The sequence below is a fragment of the Cherax quadricarinatus genome, chromosome 94 (genome assembly GCF_038502225.1).
Source record: "Cherax quadricarinatus isolate ZL_2023a chromosome 94, ASM3850222v1, whole genome shotgun sequence".
Taxonomy (NCBI): Eukaryota; Metazoa; Arthropoda; class Malacostraca; order Decapoda; family Parastacidae; genus Cherax; species Cherax quadricarinatus.
The window spans coordinates 10,655,610-10,676,557 of record NC_091385.1 but is presented as its reverse complement, the minus strand read 5'-3'; the positions used below and the strand labels follow the sequence as shown (position 1 = coordinate 10,676,557).

Genomic DNA, 20,948 nt, shown 5'->3' with positions numbered 1-20,948 from the left:
AAATAAATAACTGAGTTTATTTATTTATTTATTTATTTATTAACAATTTGAGCACACATACAGAGGTACAAAAAAAATACAGATAAGAGCAGCATGCCAAAGCCACTTATACTATGCATAGCATTATGGGCTGGCTTAAAATTAACTTAAGATTAACTAAGCAATGATGAAATCAGTGATAAAACATTAATGTAAACAGATAACTATGTATGAAGTAATGTATGAAGTATTCTGGTAAAGTTGAGCAGTTCCAGTGCAGGAGGGTCTTAGATATTTGGGAGTTGACGTGTCAGCGGATAGATTTATGAAGGATGAGGTTAATCATAGAAGTGATGAAGGTAAAAAGGCGAGTGGTGCGTTGAGGTATATGTGGAGAAAAAAAAACGTTATCTATGGAGGCAAAGAAGGAAATAAATGTCACTGAAGGGGGGTTTTGATTCAAGGAATTGAACCTGCGGTCCCCTTGTATCAAATCTGATTGCATCTTATTCCCCTAGGCACTGTATGACCCTACAGGTTTAGTCATCCCCCACTAATACATTATTAATCTGTGTACAAATAAAGTACAATACAATATGTGTATTATTTTTTCAGTGGAGAGTGATGTACTTAACCCTGAGCCTTGTGGAAAACTTGAAGAATGCTTCCTTAAATTGTCTTTGGCAGCAAAAGGTAAGTTCAGATTCACGCTAAGGTAAGTTTACATTCATGCTAATATTTTACTCTACACTAGAATTGTAGCTAGTAAGTTATGCCCTTGTAGTCTTAAGTTAGGCTTAAGCTTGCCCAAAATGCTCTGCATAACCATGGGGTTTAAACGTGCACTCAAGTGTCATCCATTTCTGTATAAACAATATATGCTGAAATAACTTGTATAAATAGCAGAAGGAATATTTAGGTAATGAAAAGCAACTTTAAGTAATGATTTTGCTAAGTGTGCATTTTGCAACAACATTAATTACCTTGCATTAGTACAGTATTAACCCTTTGAGGGTTTTGGTCGTACTAGTACGTCTTACGCGTAGGGGTTTTTGACGTACTAGTACTCATAAATTCTAGCGGCCTCAAATCTAGTGGGAGAAAGCTGGTAGGCCTTCATATGAAAGAATGGTTCTATGTGGTCAGTGTGCACAGTCTAAAAAAAATCCTGCAGCACACAGTGCATAATGAGAAAAAAAAAACTTTGACCATTTTTTTTTAATAAATCAGCGACTTTGCAGTGTATTTTCATATGGTATTTATTGTTGTATTCTAGTTTTCTTGGTCTCATTTTATAGAATGGAAGACATATTACAGAAATTGAGATGATTTTGACTGGTTTTACAATGAAAAGTGCCTTGAAATTGAGCTCAAAGTAGCAGAAATGTTCGATTTTTACCAAACTTCAAAAGTAAACAAATCGTGCCAAGCGTGCAATACACGTCAACTGGTGAGTCTAATATTCTTTCACAAGTGCACCAATAATATTTATACCATTTTTTACACTAATGCAGTAGTCTGCATAACAGTAAATCTTATATTTTTTGTGAAAATAAAAATTCAAAGTGGAAAGCAAAAGAATATAAGAGGGGCCTTGAGACGTGACTAATGACTAGAGGAAATGTCATTTTAGTGCCAGGAATGTCTTTCTTGTTTATTCTGGACCCTATTCGGAAATTGGCATCTTTTTAAATTTGTGTGAAATTGGCAAAATTGCTAAATTCTGACCACTGTACTGGATAGTTGAATTTCATAAATGGGTGGTTTCTTGCACCCATTCGATAGAAAAAATGGAGTTCTAGCGAAATATTCATGTTTTTTGTCGACTAGTACAGTGAAATTGGCCGAAAATGGGGCTCAAAGTGGGCAAAATCGTCGATGCGTAAACATCGCCGAGACCGCTAACTTTGCGAGAGCATAATTCCGTAAGTTTTCTATCAAATTTCAAACTTTTGGTGTCTTTATGATCGGAGAAAGATTCTCTATCTTTTCATAAGAGAAAATAATTTTTTTTTTTTTTAAATTTGGCCGACCCTGAGAACGAGTTTCGGAGAAGGCCTGTCGACCCTCAAAGGGTTAACATAAAATGAAGATTTGTTAAAAGTTAACCACTCTTATCTTGTCTAGACTTAAGTAGTTATTATGTATTAGGATTAATCTGCCCAAAATGCCCTGGCATGATAGTGGCTTTCTTTGTACTTAACAAATCAAAATTGTAATTACACATTGTAACCTTTGCAAAGAAATAAAATATTTATTCTCTACTCCTTCTTTTATTCATTAAGTAATACAGTAGTTCTGTCTTATGGATCAAAATTAACACAATTGACTGGGTGTAACTGCTAAGTTAAAACAGACCTTGTTGTGGTCTTAGTAAGAAATTAGAATACACAAAGCACCGTATTTTATGGCATCTTCGATGCCATAAAATACGGCAGAGACCGAAGGTTACATTGCTCATAGGCCTCATCCTCAGCCTAGAGAAGTGTTTTGATACTAGACAGTAATCCAAGCTCCTGTATATGACCCAATAATAAATCATGTAAACTGTTATGGTGTTTGGCTTGTCGTGTTTGTGGTATTAAAAAAGTTGTAGTACAAATGTACCCTTATAGTAGTATTAGATAGTAAAGTCAACAAACTTAAAAGCATCAATATAAAATATTTTTAAAATACAAATATGCTGATGACATCAAAATAGGCCATCCAATTCATTCTAATGAGGACACTAGAGGACTCTAGGATGATTTGAATAGACTGATGCAGTGGTCGAAGAAGTGGCAGGTGCAGATTAATATAGGCAAATTCGAAGTTCTAAATGATGAACAGGAAAATAACCATGCCACATATAAACTAAATAATGTAGATCTTTATATTACTAATTGCGAAAAAGATTTAGGGGTTCTGGTTAGCAGTAATCTGAAACCAAGACAACAGTGCATTAGTGTTCACAATAAAGCTAACAGAATCCTTGGCTTCATATCAAGAATCATAAATATTAGAAGTCTTCAGGTTGTTCTTCAACTCTATATATCTTTGGTTAGGCCTCATTTAGATTATGCTGCACAATTTTGGTCACCATATTACAGAATGGATATAAATGCACTGGAAAACGTACAGAGGAGGATGAGAGTTGATCCCACGTATCAGAAATTTTTCCTATGAGGATAGACTGAAGGCCCTGAATCTGCACTCTCTGGAAAGGCATAGAATTAGGGGGGATATGATTGAGGCATATAAATGGAAAACAGGAATAAATAAAGGGGATGTAAATGGCATGTTGAAAATATCTAGCCAAGACAGGACTCTCAGCAGTGGTTTCAAGTTGGAAAAATTCAGATTCAGAAAGGATAAACGAAAGTACTGGTTTGGTAGTAGAGTTGTGGATGAGTGGAAGAAACTTCCAAGTACTGTCATAGAAACTAAATTATTTTGTAGTTTTAAAAATAGGTTAGATAAATATTTGAGTGGGTGTTGGTGGGTGTGAGTTGGACCTGACTAGGTTGTGCTACTAGGTCTGATGCCATGCTCCTTCCTTAAGTGGATGCGACCTGACTGGGGGGGTAATTGGTCTAAGCTGAGGGGTGATGTGGACCTGCCTCACATGGGCCAGTAGTCCTGTTTCAGTGTTCCTTCTTTCTTATGTTCTTATATAATCAATAGGCAGTCCTAGCCATAGACACATCCACTTGCATACATTGAGACAGTGAGTAGAAAGACAACACGGCCAGTCAGCTGCAGCAGTGGTAAACATCCACAGAATGAACCATCAACCTGTGTGTTTTTACATGTAATTCCAATAAAATTTAGCCAGTCTAAACGGGAGGGCAGCCTTGACACTGGAGCATCTTGTTCAACGAAAAACATGGTACAGAAATGTCTAACTGTACATAAGAGCCCACAGTGTAAGATTTTATAGCCAGGAATTTTTGTATTTTCATAAAAAACATATTGTAAAGAATCAGCAGTAAAGTAAAGGTCCAATAAGATGGACTAATAGGAGGGAGGGGTTGTATGATTTACTGAAAATTACGTTACTATATTGAATGTTTCAACTAAGTGGATATAGTTCACTTAATCGACTACTAGACATGGACCTCCCCCCCCCCCCCAAAAAAAAAAAAAAAATTATACATATCTTCACTGTTAGAAAGCAGTGGAATAAAAGATATTTTGCTTTGTACAAATAATGATATTTCTCTATTAGAATATTTTAAAAACTGTTCACCAACATCAGTTTCTGTAGAAAGAGGATTTTCACAATTGAAAAGTATGCTCTTGAGATCTATTTACGTAATTTCAGTGGAGATAATATCAGGTCTTATAATCTTTGTGAGGGTGATTAAAAATGATTTTCCATAAATTTTTACATTTGCATTTTTTCCCTTATAACAGTTTTATTAACCCTTTGACTGTTTCAGGCCCCTCTCTGAAACTGTCATTCTATGTCGCTCAATTTTTGAAAAAAAACAATTATTTTTTCTTATGAAATGATGGAGAATCTTTTCCCGATGGTAATGACACCAAAAGTTCGACATTTGGTCGAAAACTCATGGAATTATGCTCCCGTGAAGTTAGCGGTCTCGGCGACATATGCGTATCGGCGATTTCGCCGATTTTGAGCCCTATTTTCAGCCAATTCCATTGTTCCAGTTGACCAAACTCATAGCTATTTCTTTAGAACTCCATTTTATCTATCAGCCGAGTACAAGAAACCTCCCATTTACTAATTTGGACTACCCAATATGGTGGTCAGAAATTGGCAATTTGGCCAATTTCACACAAACTAAAAAAGATGCCAATTTCAAAATAGGGTTCAGAATAAACAAGGTAGACATTCGTGGCACTAAAATAACATATGCTCTGTTCATTAGACACATCTCTAGGCCCCTCTTATATTATTATTGCTTTCTATTTTGATTTTTTATTCATACAAAAAAATACAAAATTTACTGTTATGCAGACTACTGCATTACTGTAAAAATGGTATAAATAATATCAGTGCACTAGTGAAAGAATATTAGACTCCCCAGTTGACGTGTATTGGACGTGGGGTGTGATTTATTTACTCCTGAACATTGGTAAAAATCGAACATTTCCGCTACTTTGAGCTCAGTTTCAAGGTCGTTTTCATTGTCAAAGTAATGAAAATCATCTCTATTTCTGTAATGTTTTCCATTTTATCACCTAAGGCCATGAAAACGCGAATACAACGATAAATACTATACGAAAATACACCTCAAAGTCGGCGTTTTATTCCAAAAAAACGATCAGTTTTTTTTTCTCATTACGCAATGTGTGCTGCAGGATTTTTTTTATGTGGTGCACACTGACCACACAGACCCATTCTCTCACATGTGGGCCTACCAGCTTTCTCCCGCTTGATTTGAAGCCGCTAGAATTATTGAGTATATATACATCAGAAACATTGGCTCGTAAGACGTATTTATATGTTGAAAACAGTCAAAGGGTTAAAAAGTGTATAAAAGTGATGATTTTTTTTATTTTTTCTGTTTCCCTAATTATATGTCAGTAATTGGATTATATTTCTTGCTGCTATTTTAGTGTTTATTAAATATAATAATAAAAACAGTTTATATTAAATATAGTTGTGTTCTGGCATGGGGGATGATGTTGAAGAACACTTGAGTTTTTAATGTCTTATTTTACCTTCAGCATTTATTGTGTCTTAACCCTTAAACGGTCCAAATAAATTGATGTTCAAATCCGTAGTGCTCCAAAAGTAATCTATTTTTTTTTTACATATTTTCAAATATAACAAAAAAAATGTAGATAAAAGTTTTTTTACACATTTTCAAATGTAAAAAAAAAAAGACGATGTACATTTTTTTACATACTTTCAAATGTTGAAAAGACGTATATATACGTTTGGACCGTTTAAGGGTTAATGTCTTGCCAGCTAAGCAATGGAAGGGCCAAGGTGGCTCCATTATTGAGCTTTGCTTAGGGCATCGGCTGGCTTTAATCTGGCCCTGTGAAATATGCAGTTATATGGTTCATAGCTACATTTCCTGATTACCTTAATGTGATCAGTTTTAGATGCATTAAATTCTCCTTTTAGCTGGCCTCAGTATAATGAACTTTAGATATGAAGGACAAAAATCCATTGGGTCATTTGGCTTAAAAACCGTTAATGAAGTTCATTGGTAACAGAACTGTCCATCATTGTCACAGTCATGGCAGAACCTCATCTCTAGCCACGACAATCATCATTACCATCCACCCACTCCTCCTAGTTAGTCTGTTAAATCAAGGTTTTTGCTGTAATTAATAATTCTTAGCTGAGTTTGTCAGATGGCTCATCAGTTTCAGAATTTCATCGCAGTGACCCTGTGGCTCAATTGACAGTACACTTAGTGTCTGTGGTTTGATTCCTGACATGGGCATGTTTCCTTACACATGCTGTCTCTGTTCACCTAGCAGTAAGTAGGTACTTGAGTGTTAGCTGACTTGTGGGTTGCATCCTGGGGGTGGTAGTATACCTTAGATAGGGCTGGGCCTGGAAATGAGCCGAGGTAGGATAACAGCTCTTAGCCTGTAAAAATTGATTTGTGTAAAAAAAAAAAAATCGACATTGGAATAAAAAAAGATAGATTTTTTATTTACTTCATGTTTATATTAATATCTTGTAATAATTGTGTTAATCATTGCAAGCAGCTTACAGCACCTGTGGAAATTCATTTATGACACAGTGTGGACTGTGGACTATTGATTGAGAAGCTAGACTCTAATTAGTATGATATTATAAGTGCTTTGACACACTCATCTATATACAATGGACCCCGACTTACGATAATAATCCATTCCAGAGAGCACATTGTAAGATGAAATTATTGTAAGTTGAATTAATTTTCCCCATAAGAAATAATGGAAATCAAATTAATCCGTTCAAGACACCCAAAAGTATGAAAAAAAAATTTTTACCACATGAAATATACATTTTCCTACACACAAAAAGAAGGATACATGCACAATATATATTGTACATGCACAATATATATTGTGCATGTACTAGTGTACTAAATGAAGAATAAATGACACTTACCTTTATTGAAGATGTGGTGATGAGTGATGAGACACTGTTTGTGTCCTGGGAGTGCCTTTTCCTCCTGAGTAATGTAGGTCCGGTTTGGCATTTTCTTCCAGAACATGCCTTATCACACTGTGTATGCCACTATGATTCTTAAATCTCTCAAACCAACCTTTGCTGGCTGTAAATTCACCAATATGAGCACTAGTTCCAGGCATTTTTTCCTGTTCACCTGGGTGTTAGTTGATTGGTGTGGGTCACATCCTGGGGGACAAGATTAAGGACCCCAATGGAAATAAGTTAGACAGTCCTCAATGACACTGACTTTCTTGGGTTATCCTGGGTGGCTAACCCACTAGCTCAGCTGAAGCACTCAGGCCAGATGAACCAGATGGCTGCATTTGGGATGAATGATGCAAGTCGAGTTTTTCAATGTAAGTTGGGGTCAAATTTTTACGCTGACAAGCATCGTGAGTCGGTTTTATTGTAGGTTGAGGCCATCGTAAGTTGGGGGTCCACTGTATACTGTATGTGAGGGATGGTTGGGGATGTTGCTTTTGGAAGGGTCATTTGAACTGTAATGTTTGTACACTTCTGCAAGACAGCTGTTGAATGAATGATGGTGAATGTATTTTCATATCTGGAGCACCTTACCTTGGGGGAAAATGGCCATTGTGGTAAAAATAAAAAAAGTATTTTCTTAACACACTGGCCATCTCCTGCCAACCCAGGGTGACCCCAAAATAAAAAAAAACGGTTTCAGAAAACAGTACAGTGGTACTTAAATTTTATTATTTTTTGTCAGAATATCAGCTTAGCAAAGAAGTTAGTGTTGTTGATGATGTTGGAACACCACTGGAAGTATACCGAGACTGGGTTGCTCCTAACAGACCTGTTATATTCAGAGGAGCTGTCAGAGACTGGCCAGCCATCAAGAAGTGGACCTTTGACTACCTTAGGTAAACTTATTGCTCAGTTTTCCTGTCTCTTAATTTAATTATTCTCTAAATGCTCTTCAAGGAAAGTACCTTGATGCTGGTGAAGACTCTTGATCCAAGGAATCAGAGCTGTGTGACCCCCCCTACAGGTGTAGCACTTCTAGTAAATACTGTATGTGCCAGATCAACCGGGCTGTGATGGATATTTGGGGCAGCAGGCTTCCAGCAGCAACAGCCTGGTTGACCAGGCAAGCACCAGACAACCCTGGCCTATGGCCGGACTCCAAGAGTAGTTAAACTCTCGAGACTCTTCAAAGGTATATCAAAGGTAAGGTGTTAAAAATTCTTTTTATTAATGTTCATTTTCTTATTCTAGTTTATGAATTATTTTATATTTATTAAAATATTGCACCGTAGAATTGTTTTAACCACTAAACTGTCAGTCACACAGATTGATGTCAGTGGGATCAGTGTCTGTGTGATGTCAGTGGGATCAGTGTCTGTGTGATGTCAGTGGGATCAGTGTCTGTGTGATGTCAGTGGGATCAATGTCGGTGTGATGTCAGTGGGATCAGTGTCTGTGTGATGTCAGTGGGATCAGTGTCGGTGTGATATCAGTGGGATCAGTGTCTGTGTGATGTCAGTGGGATCAGTGTTGGTGTGATGTCAGTGGGATCAGTGTCGGTGTGATATCAGTGGGATCAGTGTCTGTGTGATGTCAGTGGGATCAGTGTCGGTGTGATGTCAGTGGGATCAGTGTCGGTGTGATATCAGTGGGATCAGTGTCGTAGAATTGTCCATAAATCATGCCAATTTCAGATTTAAATGGAGAGGCCTTGGAGGCCTAGGTATGAGAAAAAGGAAGAAAAGAGAGAAAAACATCAGGCAATGACTTAAAGATCACTCTTCAGGGACACCAAATTACAATATTATATACTAAAAATTAAAAATTATAATTGTTGTTAAAGGTTGAATGGTAGTTTACAGCACAATAAAAGTTTAAGTTACAATTAGAGATTTCTCAGTATTTGTAACTGTAAATAACAAGTTGATAGAGGTTTGACTTTCAGCACAAAACACTTGTTTTCGTTGTAGTTTGAACTCATTATACGTCCGTGTTACAGTTCAAGGTTTATTGTTACAGTCTCATGATAACTGTTGTAGGCTCAGTCAAACCTTCAAATTTAATTCACATTATAAGATTCTTTAGTGCATATTGTGAAGTGCGCTGATTGAATGTGGTGAATATGTCACATATGGTGAATGCTTATCACATTTGGTTGAAAGGTGGCCTGTGGCCTTCACACACTGAGGGCCCGGGTTCAGTTCCCGACAAGGGTGGAAACATTAATGTTTCCACCCTGTTTTTGTATGGTATTTATGATTGTATTCTCATTTTCTTGGCCTCATTTGATAGAATGAAAGATATGTTACAGAAATAGAAATGACTTGTGTTGGCTGACCTGTACTGCTATACAAGGTACTTTTAGTACCTTGTATAGCAGTACAGGTCAGCCATCACAAATCCGGCAATCAGTCATCCGGTTCCATCAGTTATTTGGTACTAATTTCGGCTAGGTTTAAGAATGTAGTGCTAGAGTGTTCAGCAAAAGTTTGTGGTTACAGGAAAGTGGGTGCCGGAGGAAAGAAGAGCGATTCGTAGAATGATGATGTAAAGAGAGTAGCAAGGGAGAAAAAGTTAGCATATGAGAGGTTTTTACAAAGTAGAAGTGATGCAAGGAGGGAAAAGTATATGGAGAGAAAAAGAGTAGTTAAGAAAGTGGTGAAGCAATGTAAAAAGAGAGCAAATGAGAGAGTGGGTGAGATGTTATCAACAAAATTTGTTGAAAATAAAAAGTTTTGGAGTGAGATAAATAAGTTGAGGAAGCCTAGGGAACAAATGGATTTGACAGTTAAAAATAGGAGAGGAGAGTTATTAAATGGAGAGTTAGAGGTATCGGGAATATGGAATATTTTGAGGAATTGTTAAATGTTGATGAAGATAGGGAAGCTGTGATTTCATGTATAGGGCAAGGAGGAATTAACATCTTGTAGGAGTGAGGAAGAGCCAGTTGTGAGTGTGGGGGAAGTTCCTGAGGCAGTAGGTAAAATGAAAGGGGGTAAGGCAGCTGGGATTAATGGGATAAAGATAGAAATGTTAAAAACAGGTGGGGATATAGTTTTGGAGTGGTTGGTGCTATTATTTAATAAATGTATGGAAGAGGATAAGGTACCTAGGGATTGACAGAGAGCATGCATAGTTCCTTTGTATAAAGGCAAAGGAGATAAAAGAGAGTGCAAAAATTATAGGGGAATAAGTCTGTTGAGTATACCTGGTAAAGTGTACACTGCACACACTGACCACTCAGACCCATTGTCTTGTATGTAGGGCTACCAACTTTCCCCCGCAAGATTGGAAGCCGCTGGAATTTTGGTGTAACATTACGGGACCGACGCTGGTTTGCAAGCCATAATATTACGGGACCAACAGTGAAAGGGTTAATGGTTTGTCTAATTTTGGGAATGTGTAGATACTGTCTTCTGCATGTTCAATTAATGCTCAGAGTCCCATAACACAGTATGGGAACCTGAGCTTCTTAGCTACTATCTCCCCAACACCTGCATTTTTGCTCCAATGTTTGAATTTGGCATTTATATTGTCGGTCACCAAACACCTCATATGCCATATGATAAGAGAATTTAATAAACCTCACTGAAAATGCAGATATATTATTATTATTATTATTATTATTATTATTATTATTATTATTATTATTATTATATTTATACTCTATGTGCAAGCCATACAGTACAAACAAATAATTATAAAATGGTTACTAAATCTAAGGCATTTAATGGCACTCCCATTACAGTATTGTAATGAGAATGCCATTAAATGTAGTACCATTAACAGTACAAATTCCTATTATTTTATGTGGGTTTACCACCAAGCAATATCACATTTCTATTGGTGATTCCTTATGCGATACATATTCACCGTATGTGATACACATAAACCATATGTGATACACATTCACTGTATGTGATACACATAAACCATATGTGATACACATTCACCATATGTAATACACACAAACCATATGTGATACACATTCACCATATGTAATACACACAAACCATATGTGATACACATTTACCATATGTGATACACATTTGCCATATATGATACACATTCACCACGTGTGATATACAGCATGTGTGTTACACATTCACTATATGTGATACACATTCATTGTATGTGACACACATTTACCATATGGGATATACATTCACCATATGTGATAGGCAGTCACCATATGTGACATTAATAATAGTAGTAATAATATTATTTCTACAAGTACATGTACAAGGTATACAGGCCTAGCTGACATAAATGACATACTATAGGTCAGCCATCACAAATCTGGCATCATTGGGACCTGTCATGTGCCAGATTATCAGGTTTGCCGGATTACAGAGTGGTTAGGTTAGAATACACTTAATAAACTTAACCAACTTAACTTACACAAGAAAGTTCATTGAACATCGGCAAAAATCGAAAATTTCCGCTAGTTTGAGCTCAATTTCGAGGTACTTTTCATTGTGAAACCAATCAAAGTCGTATCTGTTTCTGTAATATATCTTCCATTCTATCTAATGAGACCAATAAAACGAGAATACAACAATAAAAACCATTCGAAAATATACTGCTAAGGGGTGGCTAATGGCTGTGAAGTGAACTCCGTTATTTATCATCCGATTTTTTCCATTTTTGGTGTACGTTAAGAAGCATATTTCCATCATACATTGCCCAGGTTTCAATAAGATAGCCCAACAAACAACTGAGAAAAAATATTTACCAAAAATCATACATGGCAAGCCCAAGCCAGGCACTGGAAATAAGTCACTTTGTCTGACTTTTTTGGGTTATCCTCGGTTCTCTATACATACGCTACTATGTATGATAATCTATGTAACTGTATTGTGCATACCTGAATTTACTTACTTCTGCTCTGTTGATTGAGTACAAGAAACTGCCCATTCACCTATTTCAGCTACCCAATAAAGTGGTCAGAAATTGGCAATTTGGCCAATTTCACACAAATTTCAAAAGATGCCAATTTCAAAATAGGGTCCAGAATAATAATAAGATAGCTCAATAAATAACTGAGAAAAAAAAATATTTACCAAAACTCATATATGTATGGCAAGCCCAAGCCAGGTACTGGAAATAAGTCACTCTGACTTGTTTGGGTTATCCAAGGTTCTCTACACATATGCTGCTATGTTGATAATCTTTGTAGAGGAGATAGCTTTTTTGTTTCAGTTTTATGGTGCATTACGAGTGTATATCACAGCCCTGTGCTACACTCCATTTTCTCCATTTTCCAGGACAGGGATAGGAGGATGATACTTGTATCTCATATCCTCTTCATACCTCCATCAAACTGCTCGATATTATGCCAAATATTATTCATTTTGGAATATTTACCATGTTTTTATGTCATTTATATTCTTTATTATGTCATATTAAATCAGTTGTGATAGGCCACTGAGCTGTAGTGTTGATATTAGCATAATAATAAGGTATATTCCCCTGCATCACGAGACTGAGCTCATGGCAGCTGACAGTGTCTTCATAGCCACCTTATCTTTTATGGACAATGTACTGTGTCGGTGCTTTACGTAATGAGAAGCATTTCTTTTATTTGTTGGAACTATGGCTAGGGCTAAAAGTAAGCAGGTTATAACAATAAATGGAGAAAAAGAAATTGGAATAACTTGCTTAGCAAGTAGCGCCACCAAACAGTACCAGCAGGTTAGTGTGGCGACCCTGGAAATTTGAAATTATGCTAGCCGAATTTTTTTTTTTATTTTTATTAACACATTGGCCGATTCCCACCAAGGCAGGTTGGCCCAAAAAAGAAAAACTTTCACCATCATTCACTCTATCACTGTCTTGCCAGAGGGGTGCTTTATTTGCAGTGTATGGTATTTATGGTTGTATTCTCATTTTCTTGGTCTCATTTGATAGAATGAAGGATACGTTACAGAAATAGAAATGATTTTGAATGGTTTTCAGACTAAAAGTACCTCAAAATTGAGCTCAAAGTAATGTAAATGTTCGATTTTTGCTGATGTTCGAGAGTAAACAAATTACGTCATGCATCCAGTACACGTCAACAGGTGGGTCTAATGTGCTTTCACAAATGTGCTGATGTTATTTATACCAATTTTACATCACTGCAGTAGTCTGTATAACAGTAAATCTTCTATTTTTTGTGTGAATAAAAATTCAAAATGGAAAGCAAGCATAATATAAGAGGTGCTGGAGACATGACTAATGAACAGAGAAAATGTTATTTTGGTGCCAGGAATGTCTGTCTTGTTTATTCTGGACCCTATTTTGAAATTAGCCTTACTTGAATTGTGTATGAATTTGGCCAAATTACCAATTTCTGATCACCTTATTGGGTAGTTGAAATCAGTAAATAGGCAGTTTCTTGTACACAATGGATAGAAGAAATGGAATTCTAGCAAAATAGCTATGAGTTTGGTCGACTAGAAGAATGGAATTGGCTGAAAATAGGGCTTAAAATGGGCTAAAGTGCTGATGTGTAAATATCGCCAAGACCGCTAACTTCACAAGATCATAATTCCATAAGTTTTCCATCAAATTTCATACTTTCAGTGTCATTACCATCGTGAAAAAAATCTCTATTATTTCATAAGAAAAAATAATTTGTTTTTTAAATTCTTCAACACTGGGAGCAAGCTTGTGAGAAAGGGTCTCGACAGTGAAAGGGTTAAGGAATCGAGTCATTCACTCACCAGGATTTTGGCCATGGTGACATTCTTTTCTATGGTGCAACTTCTCATGTAAATTATTTACACATGTAATTTTTTTTTAGAAGATAAAGATACAGTCAACAGTTGTAAAATACATTGAGATGAGGTTTCAGCTGTGTATGGGACTTCAGACTTCATAAAGCAGCTGTGTAGCCAGAGACTTTCTCTTAATGTTTAGAAATGCTGATTGTCATTTTGTCAACCACAAAAAGAGAGCAAAAGTCAGTATATGTGTAAATATTTATTATGTAGCCTAAGATAAGAGGCATTAGCCACACTGATAATAACTGGTCACAATCTTATTATTTATTTATATTTAGCATTATTATTATTATCTTGATTATTATTATTGTCATTACTCTTATAATTCGTGTTTATGTTTGTACTACCTATGTACATAGATTTTGCTTGTACTTATCTGGTGTGTTTTTTTTATTTTCAAAGAGAACAAATTGGCAGTAAGAGTGTGAGTGTTGCTGTCACTCCTAATGGTTATGCCGACGCTCCCTACAATGGATATTTTGCCATGCCAGAAGAGCGCTCTATGAAGTTCAGCACTTTCCTTGATATAATGGAGGATCCCAAAAACTACCCAGGGGTATGAACTTTCTTATAATTTATTTACTTATTGTGTCTTGCTTAACTTAAAAGGCTTTTCATTAACTCTTTCAGTGTCTGTGCCAATGTTCTATGGTTTTGATGCCAATGTCCATTCCGTATTACCACACCATGAGCTCAGCTCACTCAGATAAGCTGTGAGCTGTAAATTTGGGCCTAGATATGAAAGAGTCGCTGTATGCAGTAAGTGTGCGCCATATAAAAAAATAATCTTGTAGCATGCAGTGATTAATGAGAAAAAAGCTACAACAGTTTTTCTGGTTTAAAATGGCAACTTTGAAGTGTATTTTCATATGACCTCCACTACTCATTCTGTAACTGTTGGAGTGCCACAGGAAAGTATCCTAGGTTCTCTACTCTTTCTTATTTACATCATTGACCTCCCAAATGCATGATGCAGATGACACCACTTATATTTTCTCCCATCCAAATCCAGCTATACTTAGTGACACTGTAAACAGCGAGCTTCTAAAAATATCAAATTGAATGACTATCAACAAACTCACTCTCAATATAGACAAAACCAACTTCATGCTTTTTGGAAACAGAGCATTAAATATCCAACTAAACATATTGATAAATGGTTCACCCTTTACAAGACACACTGAGGGCAAATTTCTAGGTCTCCACCAGACCCACATCCATCATATAACTAAGGAAGTTTCCAAAACTGTAGGCATCCTTTCCAAGGTACGATACTATGTATCCCAAATGGCGCTCCTTACCTTGTATCGCTCATTAATATACCCTTACCTCACCTATGGTATTTGTGCTTGGGGATCTACCACTGCCAACTATCTTAAACCTTTAATAACCCAACAAAAAGTTGCAGTGGGAATGATCACAAACTCCAGTGCCAGACAACACACCCCACCACTCTTCAAAAGCATGAACTTACCTAATATAAAAAATATACACACTTATTATTGTGCCTACTATATATACAGAATATTAAACTCTAATATAAATCCTCCACTCAGACTTCTCCTAGACAGCTACAACAAAACACAGACATAACATGAGGCACTTAACACTTTTTGACATCCCTTATGTCCATTTCACTCTGCAAAAATGCAATGCACATAAAGGGCCCGAAGATCTGGTTCTCTTTGCCTAAGCCAGCAAGAGGTCCCCTGCACACAAATCAGTGTAGGATTATACTTAAAAATAATCTCATCTCTTAATAATAACCATACCCACACTATGCTAATCTGTAACCAAATTTGAAGCAACTCTCCCAAATATTTTTTTTATCCCGTATCAGTGATTATGTGAGAGTGAGGTGAAAGTGTTGAATGATGATGAAAGTATTTTCTTTTTAGGGATTTTCTTTCTTTTTGGGTCGCCTTGCCTCAGTGGGAGATGGCCGACTTGTTAAAAAAAAAAAATCTATTAAACCATTATTACAAACCTAAAAATGTATGTTTGCATCATAAAATGTGCTATCTCATATTAATAATAGATTAAAATGTGAATATATGTAAATTACCACTCTTTACCTGTCTAGACTTAAGTATTAGGTTAATTAAATCTGCCCAAAATGCCTCAGCATGATAATGGCTTTCTTTGTACCAATCAAATTATGAAATGTAAACACACATTGTAACCTTTGCAAAGAAATAAACTTTTGTATTTGTATGGTTTTTATGCTTGCATTTGATGGTTGGTCTTATTTGATAGACTGGAAGATATGTTACAGAAATGGAGATATTTTGATCGGTATGAGGATAGAAAATAGCTTGAAATTGAGCTCAGATTAATGGAAATAATTCATCACTCATCCAATACGTGTCCAGCTGGTGGGTCTAACATGAATAGGCAATGTCTTGTGTCTATTGAATAGTATGAAAGGATGCTAGTGAAATAGCCAAGAATTCATCTGCTTATTTCCGATGAGAAAATGTTGGTTTCAGTGAATATCCCTGAATAACAAAGAGTCACAATACCCGCACATAGGAGAGGGGAGCTTACCATGACATTTCAGTCCGACTTGGACCATTTACAAAGTCACTTTATAAATGGTTCAAGTCAGACTGAAACGTCGTTGTAAGCTTCCCTCTCTTATGTGCAGGTTATGTATTTGTGAATATCCCTGAAATGGACTGCATTGCTTGGAAGTTTTTTCATTCTCTTCAAGGACAGCTGCTTTGAAGCTGGTGAAAAACTCTTCATACAAGAAATTAAAGCTACCATCTTCTTTCTTTGATCAGACATGATAACCTACTGGCACTGTATATGACCCTTACAGTTTTACTGCTTACCTATAAGTATAATAATAAACCTCCTTGCTGGAATTTTTTACAGACGACCTCATTTTTTCAAGGATTTGTTTGTTTCATACACCAGGCCAGGGTGCCCCATGGCCTGGTGGCTAAAGCTCTCGTTTCACACAGTGAGAGTCCAGGTTCGATTCCCAGCAAGGGTAGAAACATTGGGCGTGTTCCCTTTACACCGGTTGTCTATGTTCCCCATCAGTAAAATGGGTATCTGGGTGCTAGTCAACTGGTGTGGGCTGCATCCTGGGACAAAACTGACCTAATTTTCCCAAAATGCTCTGCCTAACAAGTGGCTTTTTATATAGTAGTATGTCACCTAGGAGGGCTGAAACCCATGGCAAGGCAGTCTTGAAACTATTAGGCCAGTGTGTTATCCACTGAACCATGCCAGCCTAATAAGATTCATCCAACTACGTATATTTCTGTGCACCATAGGAAGGTTAGGATGGGTTCCACTATGACAACAATGTGGATGATCACACAATTGTAAACATTGCTATGCAATGTTTACAATTGTGTCATTACATTTTATTGAGTCATACAATTGTTTGATTAATGCAAATGTTCCTCTGATGTGTGATTGTTATCAAGATTTTTTTTTTTTACCATATAAGCTGTATCCTACTAATAGAGGGCAACCCAAAGAAGCAAACACATTCACCATCACTTAATAGTTCTGTCCAGAAGTATACAGAGATCACAATGGAAATAACCCTTTGAATTGCAAGATAATAAATTAATGAAGTCAAATTTTGATATATAAATTGTTTATAGTGTTTCTCAGTGTTTTCACCTTGTGCTTGCAGGTGTTTTATGTGCAGAAACAAAACTCCAATTTTACCACAGAGTTCACAGAGCTTCTTGCTGATGCAGCTCCAGATATACCATGGTTCACTCAAGCGCTTGGTCAACCTCCTGATGCTGTGAATTTCTGGATGGGTGACCAACGGGCTGTTTCATCAAGTGAGTGTTGATTGTATGTCTACTGATCACTTATCTTTTCCTTATCTTTAACCAGCAACTTGTATTCCTGAGAAGCAAGGTAGGCATTGCTTACTCTATAAAAGTTCTTCAAACCATACCACGGGTGGGGTTTGAACCCGCGGTATGGTTTGTTTGCAATCATGTCATTACGATTTCGTGAGTCAAAAGTTCTTCCTTTCAGAATTAAAATATTTCTTTGTTTAATTACCATATTACTGTATTTAAATGTGCAGTATATAGAATTCTGCGGAAAGTAACATTTTTGAGGGGATTCAGGGGAAACCAGTTAGCCAGACTTAAGCCCTGGAAGTGGAAAGTACAGTGCCTGTAACCTGAAGAACAGGTGGGGATGTTGTAGTACAGAGGGTCATCTGAACTGTGATGTCTACTCTCCCTGCAGGACAGTGATTGAATGAGTGACTGTAAAGGCATTTCCTCTTTTCTGGATCACCCTACCTCAGTGGGTGATGGCCTGTGTGTTAAAAAATTGGCCTTTCAAAGACTTAGGCAATGTTAGAGTTACTAGTCTGCAATTTTTTGCCAGAGCTCTACTTCATGCAGAGGAGCTGTCTTCATTTTATAAGGGTTCTAGGGTTTCATTTAGATCTAGGTTCTTTCTTCATACCTATTGAATGTTCATTCTAATGATATTTTGCACTTTTTTGTAAATAAGGAAGTTCATGAATTTGGTCTAGGTGTGAGCTTATGTCATATATACAACCTGCATGCAGAGTTGGTAAAAAAGTGCATCCTCCATTGTTTATTAAATATTTATTCATACTTATCTTTTAAATTTTTGCTCATTTCATTTTCATCATTAGGATATAAATCTCCTGTGACTAATGGTCCAGTTCCACAGATAGTTTTTGACTTCTGCATGTGCAGAATGTTTGGGGGTTTCTTGCAATATCCTGGATACCTTTTTGTGCCTTCTTCGTTGCTTTCATCTATTGCAATTATGTAATTTTCTGCTCTATCAGAGCAATCTTTTGACAAAAATTGTCTTTCCTTCATCGTGACAACATTTTGTTTTGATTTATTATTTTTATTATCACACTGGCCGATTCCCACCAAGGCAGGGTGGCCCGAAAAAGAAAAACTTTCACCATCATTCACTCCATCACTGTCTTGCCAGAAGGGTGCTTTACACTACAGTTTTTAAACTGCAACATTAACACCCCTCCTTCAGAGTGCAGGCACTGTACTTCCCATCTCCAGGACTCAAGTCCGGCCTGCTGGTTTCCCTGAACCCCTTCATAAATGTTACTTTGCTCACACTCCAACAGCACGTCAAGTATTAAAAACCATTTGTCTCCATTCACTCCTATCAAACACGCTCACGCATGCCTGCTGGAAGTCCAAGCCCCTCGCACACAAAACCTCCTTTACCCCCTCTCTCCAACCTTTCCTAGGCCGACCCCTACCCCACCTTCCTTCCACTACAGACTGATACACTCTTGAAGTCATTCTGTTTCGCTCCATTCTCTCTACATGTCCGAACCACCTCAACAACCCTTCCTCAGCCCTCTGGACAACAGTTTTGGTAATCCCACACCTCCTCCTAACTTCCAAACTACGAATCCTCTGCATTATATTCACACCACACATTGCCCTCAGACATGACATCTCCACTGCCTCCAGCCTTCTCCTCGCTGCAACATTCATCACCCATGCTTCACACCCATATAAGAGTGTTGGTAAAACTATACTCTCATACATTCCCCTCTTTGCCTCCAAGGACAAAGTTCTTTGTCTCCACAGACTCCTAAGTGCACCACTCACTCTTTTCCCCTCATCAATTCTATGATTCACCTCATCTTTCATAGACCCATCCGCTGACACGTCCACTCCCAAATATCTGAATACATTCACCTCCTCCATACTCTCTCCCTCCAATCTGATATTCAATCTTTCATCACCTAATCTTTTTGTTATCCTCATAACCTTACTCTTTCCTGTATTCACCTTTAATTTTCTTCTTTTGCACACCCTACCAAATTCATCCACCAATCTCTGCAACGTACATAATTCAATAGCTCTTTTTCTGTACAATGGTCTATACTCTCTTTACACCTACCATCCGACTTACGACCTGCTCAACATACGACCATTCGACTTACGACCGTGTTTTCTATGCCAAATTTCTAGGAAATAAACAACTATCTATGTTGTACACAGTGTTTATCCTAAACCTTTCAGTATAAAATACAGTACTAACAGCATAAAAAGTAAAGTAAAAAAATTAAATACCAAAATAAAACAATAAAATAAACTCATTTAAAAAATGTGATGCTGATATTCAGTAGTAAGGTTCGACTTACGTTCATTTCAACTTACGACCAGTTTGTCGGAACCGAACTCAAGTCATAAGTCGGATGGTACCTGTACTTGATTGTCATTTAAGTATAATCATCAGTACATATTTATACAGACCTTGTATGCTTCTGTGTTAAGCTTGTCCAAGCACTGGCAAAGGTTTAGGGTGCTCTTGATTGTTTCTCAGGGTGTCTTTTTGTTCTCTGTTTATATTGTTCCATTCAATTCTCCAATTGTTAAAGTTAAATTTACCGAACATCCCTTCTCCTACACCACGTCTAGAGTTTTTCTTCTAAATTTATACTTACTTCTACTTCATTGAGGTTGTGATCAGAAAATTTTGTATTTGTGATTGTTATATCTGATGTTTTTTGTTGTTTGTGAAAATCAAGTCCAGTATATTTGCAATTCTTGACAGGTTTTGTTATCAGTTAGTTCACTGCAAACTCTTCACAAAGCCTTATTAGCTCCTTATTTTAGATGAATGGTTCAAATACCCTACACATTGATAAATTAGACACATGTGCAACTCTTGGGAATCTTTATTGAGGAAACGTTTCGCCACACAGTGGCTTCATCAGTCCATATAAAGGATAAACTTGAAGAACAGGAGGAGAATGAGGTAATCAGTCCCTCCTCTCATACCTGGAGTTTACCTGGAGAGAGTTCCGGGGGTCAACGCCCCCGTGGCCCGGTCTGTGACCAGGCCTCCTGGTGGATCAGAGCCTGATCAACCAGGCTGTTGCTGCTGGCTGCACGCAAACCAATGTACGAGCCACAGCCCGGCTGATCCGGAACTGACTTTAGGTGCTTGTCCAGTGCCAGCTTGAAGACTGCCATGGGTCTGTTGGTAATCCCCCTTATGTGTGCTGGGAGGCAGTTGAACAGTCTCGGGCCCCTGACACTTATTGTATGGTCTCTTAACGTGCTAGTGAC

General features: G+C 37.1%; 1 protein-coding gene across 5 annotated transcripts in view; it reads left to right on the top strand.

The window, feature by feature from the left end:
- Positions 1 to 20,948, top strand: part of LOC138851071 (bifunctional peptidase and (3S)-lysyl hydroxylase Jmjd7-like) — a 222,380-nt gene that overhangs the window by 174,506 nt on the left and 26,926 nt on the right. For all 5 annotated transcript variants that reach the window (XM_070104765.1, XM_070104764.1, XM_070104762.1 and 2 more), the window contains exons 2-5: positions 595 to 672; positions 7,836 to 7,989; positions 14,263 to 14,416; positions 17,519 to 17,675. In XM_070104765.1, coding sequence (XP_069960866.1) covers positions 595 to 672; positions 7,836 to 7,989; positions 14,263 to 14,416; positions 17,519 to 17,675 — 543 coding nt within the window. The remainder of the gene's footprint in view (positions 1 to 594; positions 673 to 7,835; positions 7,990 to 14,262; positions 14,417 to 17,518; positions 17,676 to 20,948) is intronic.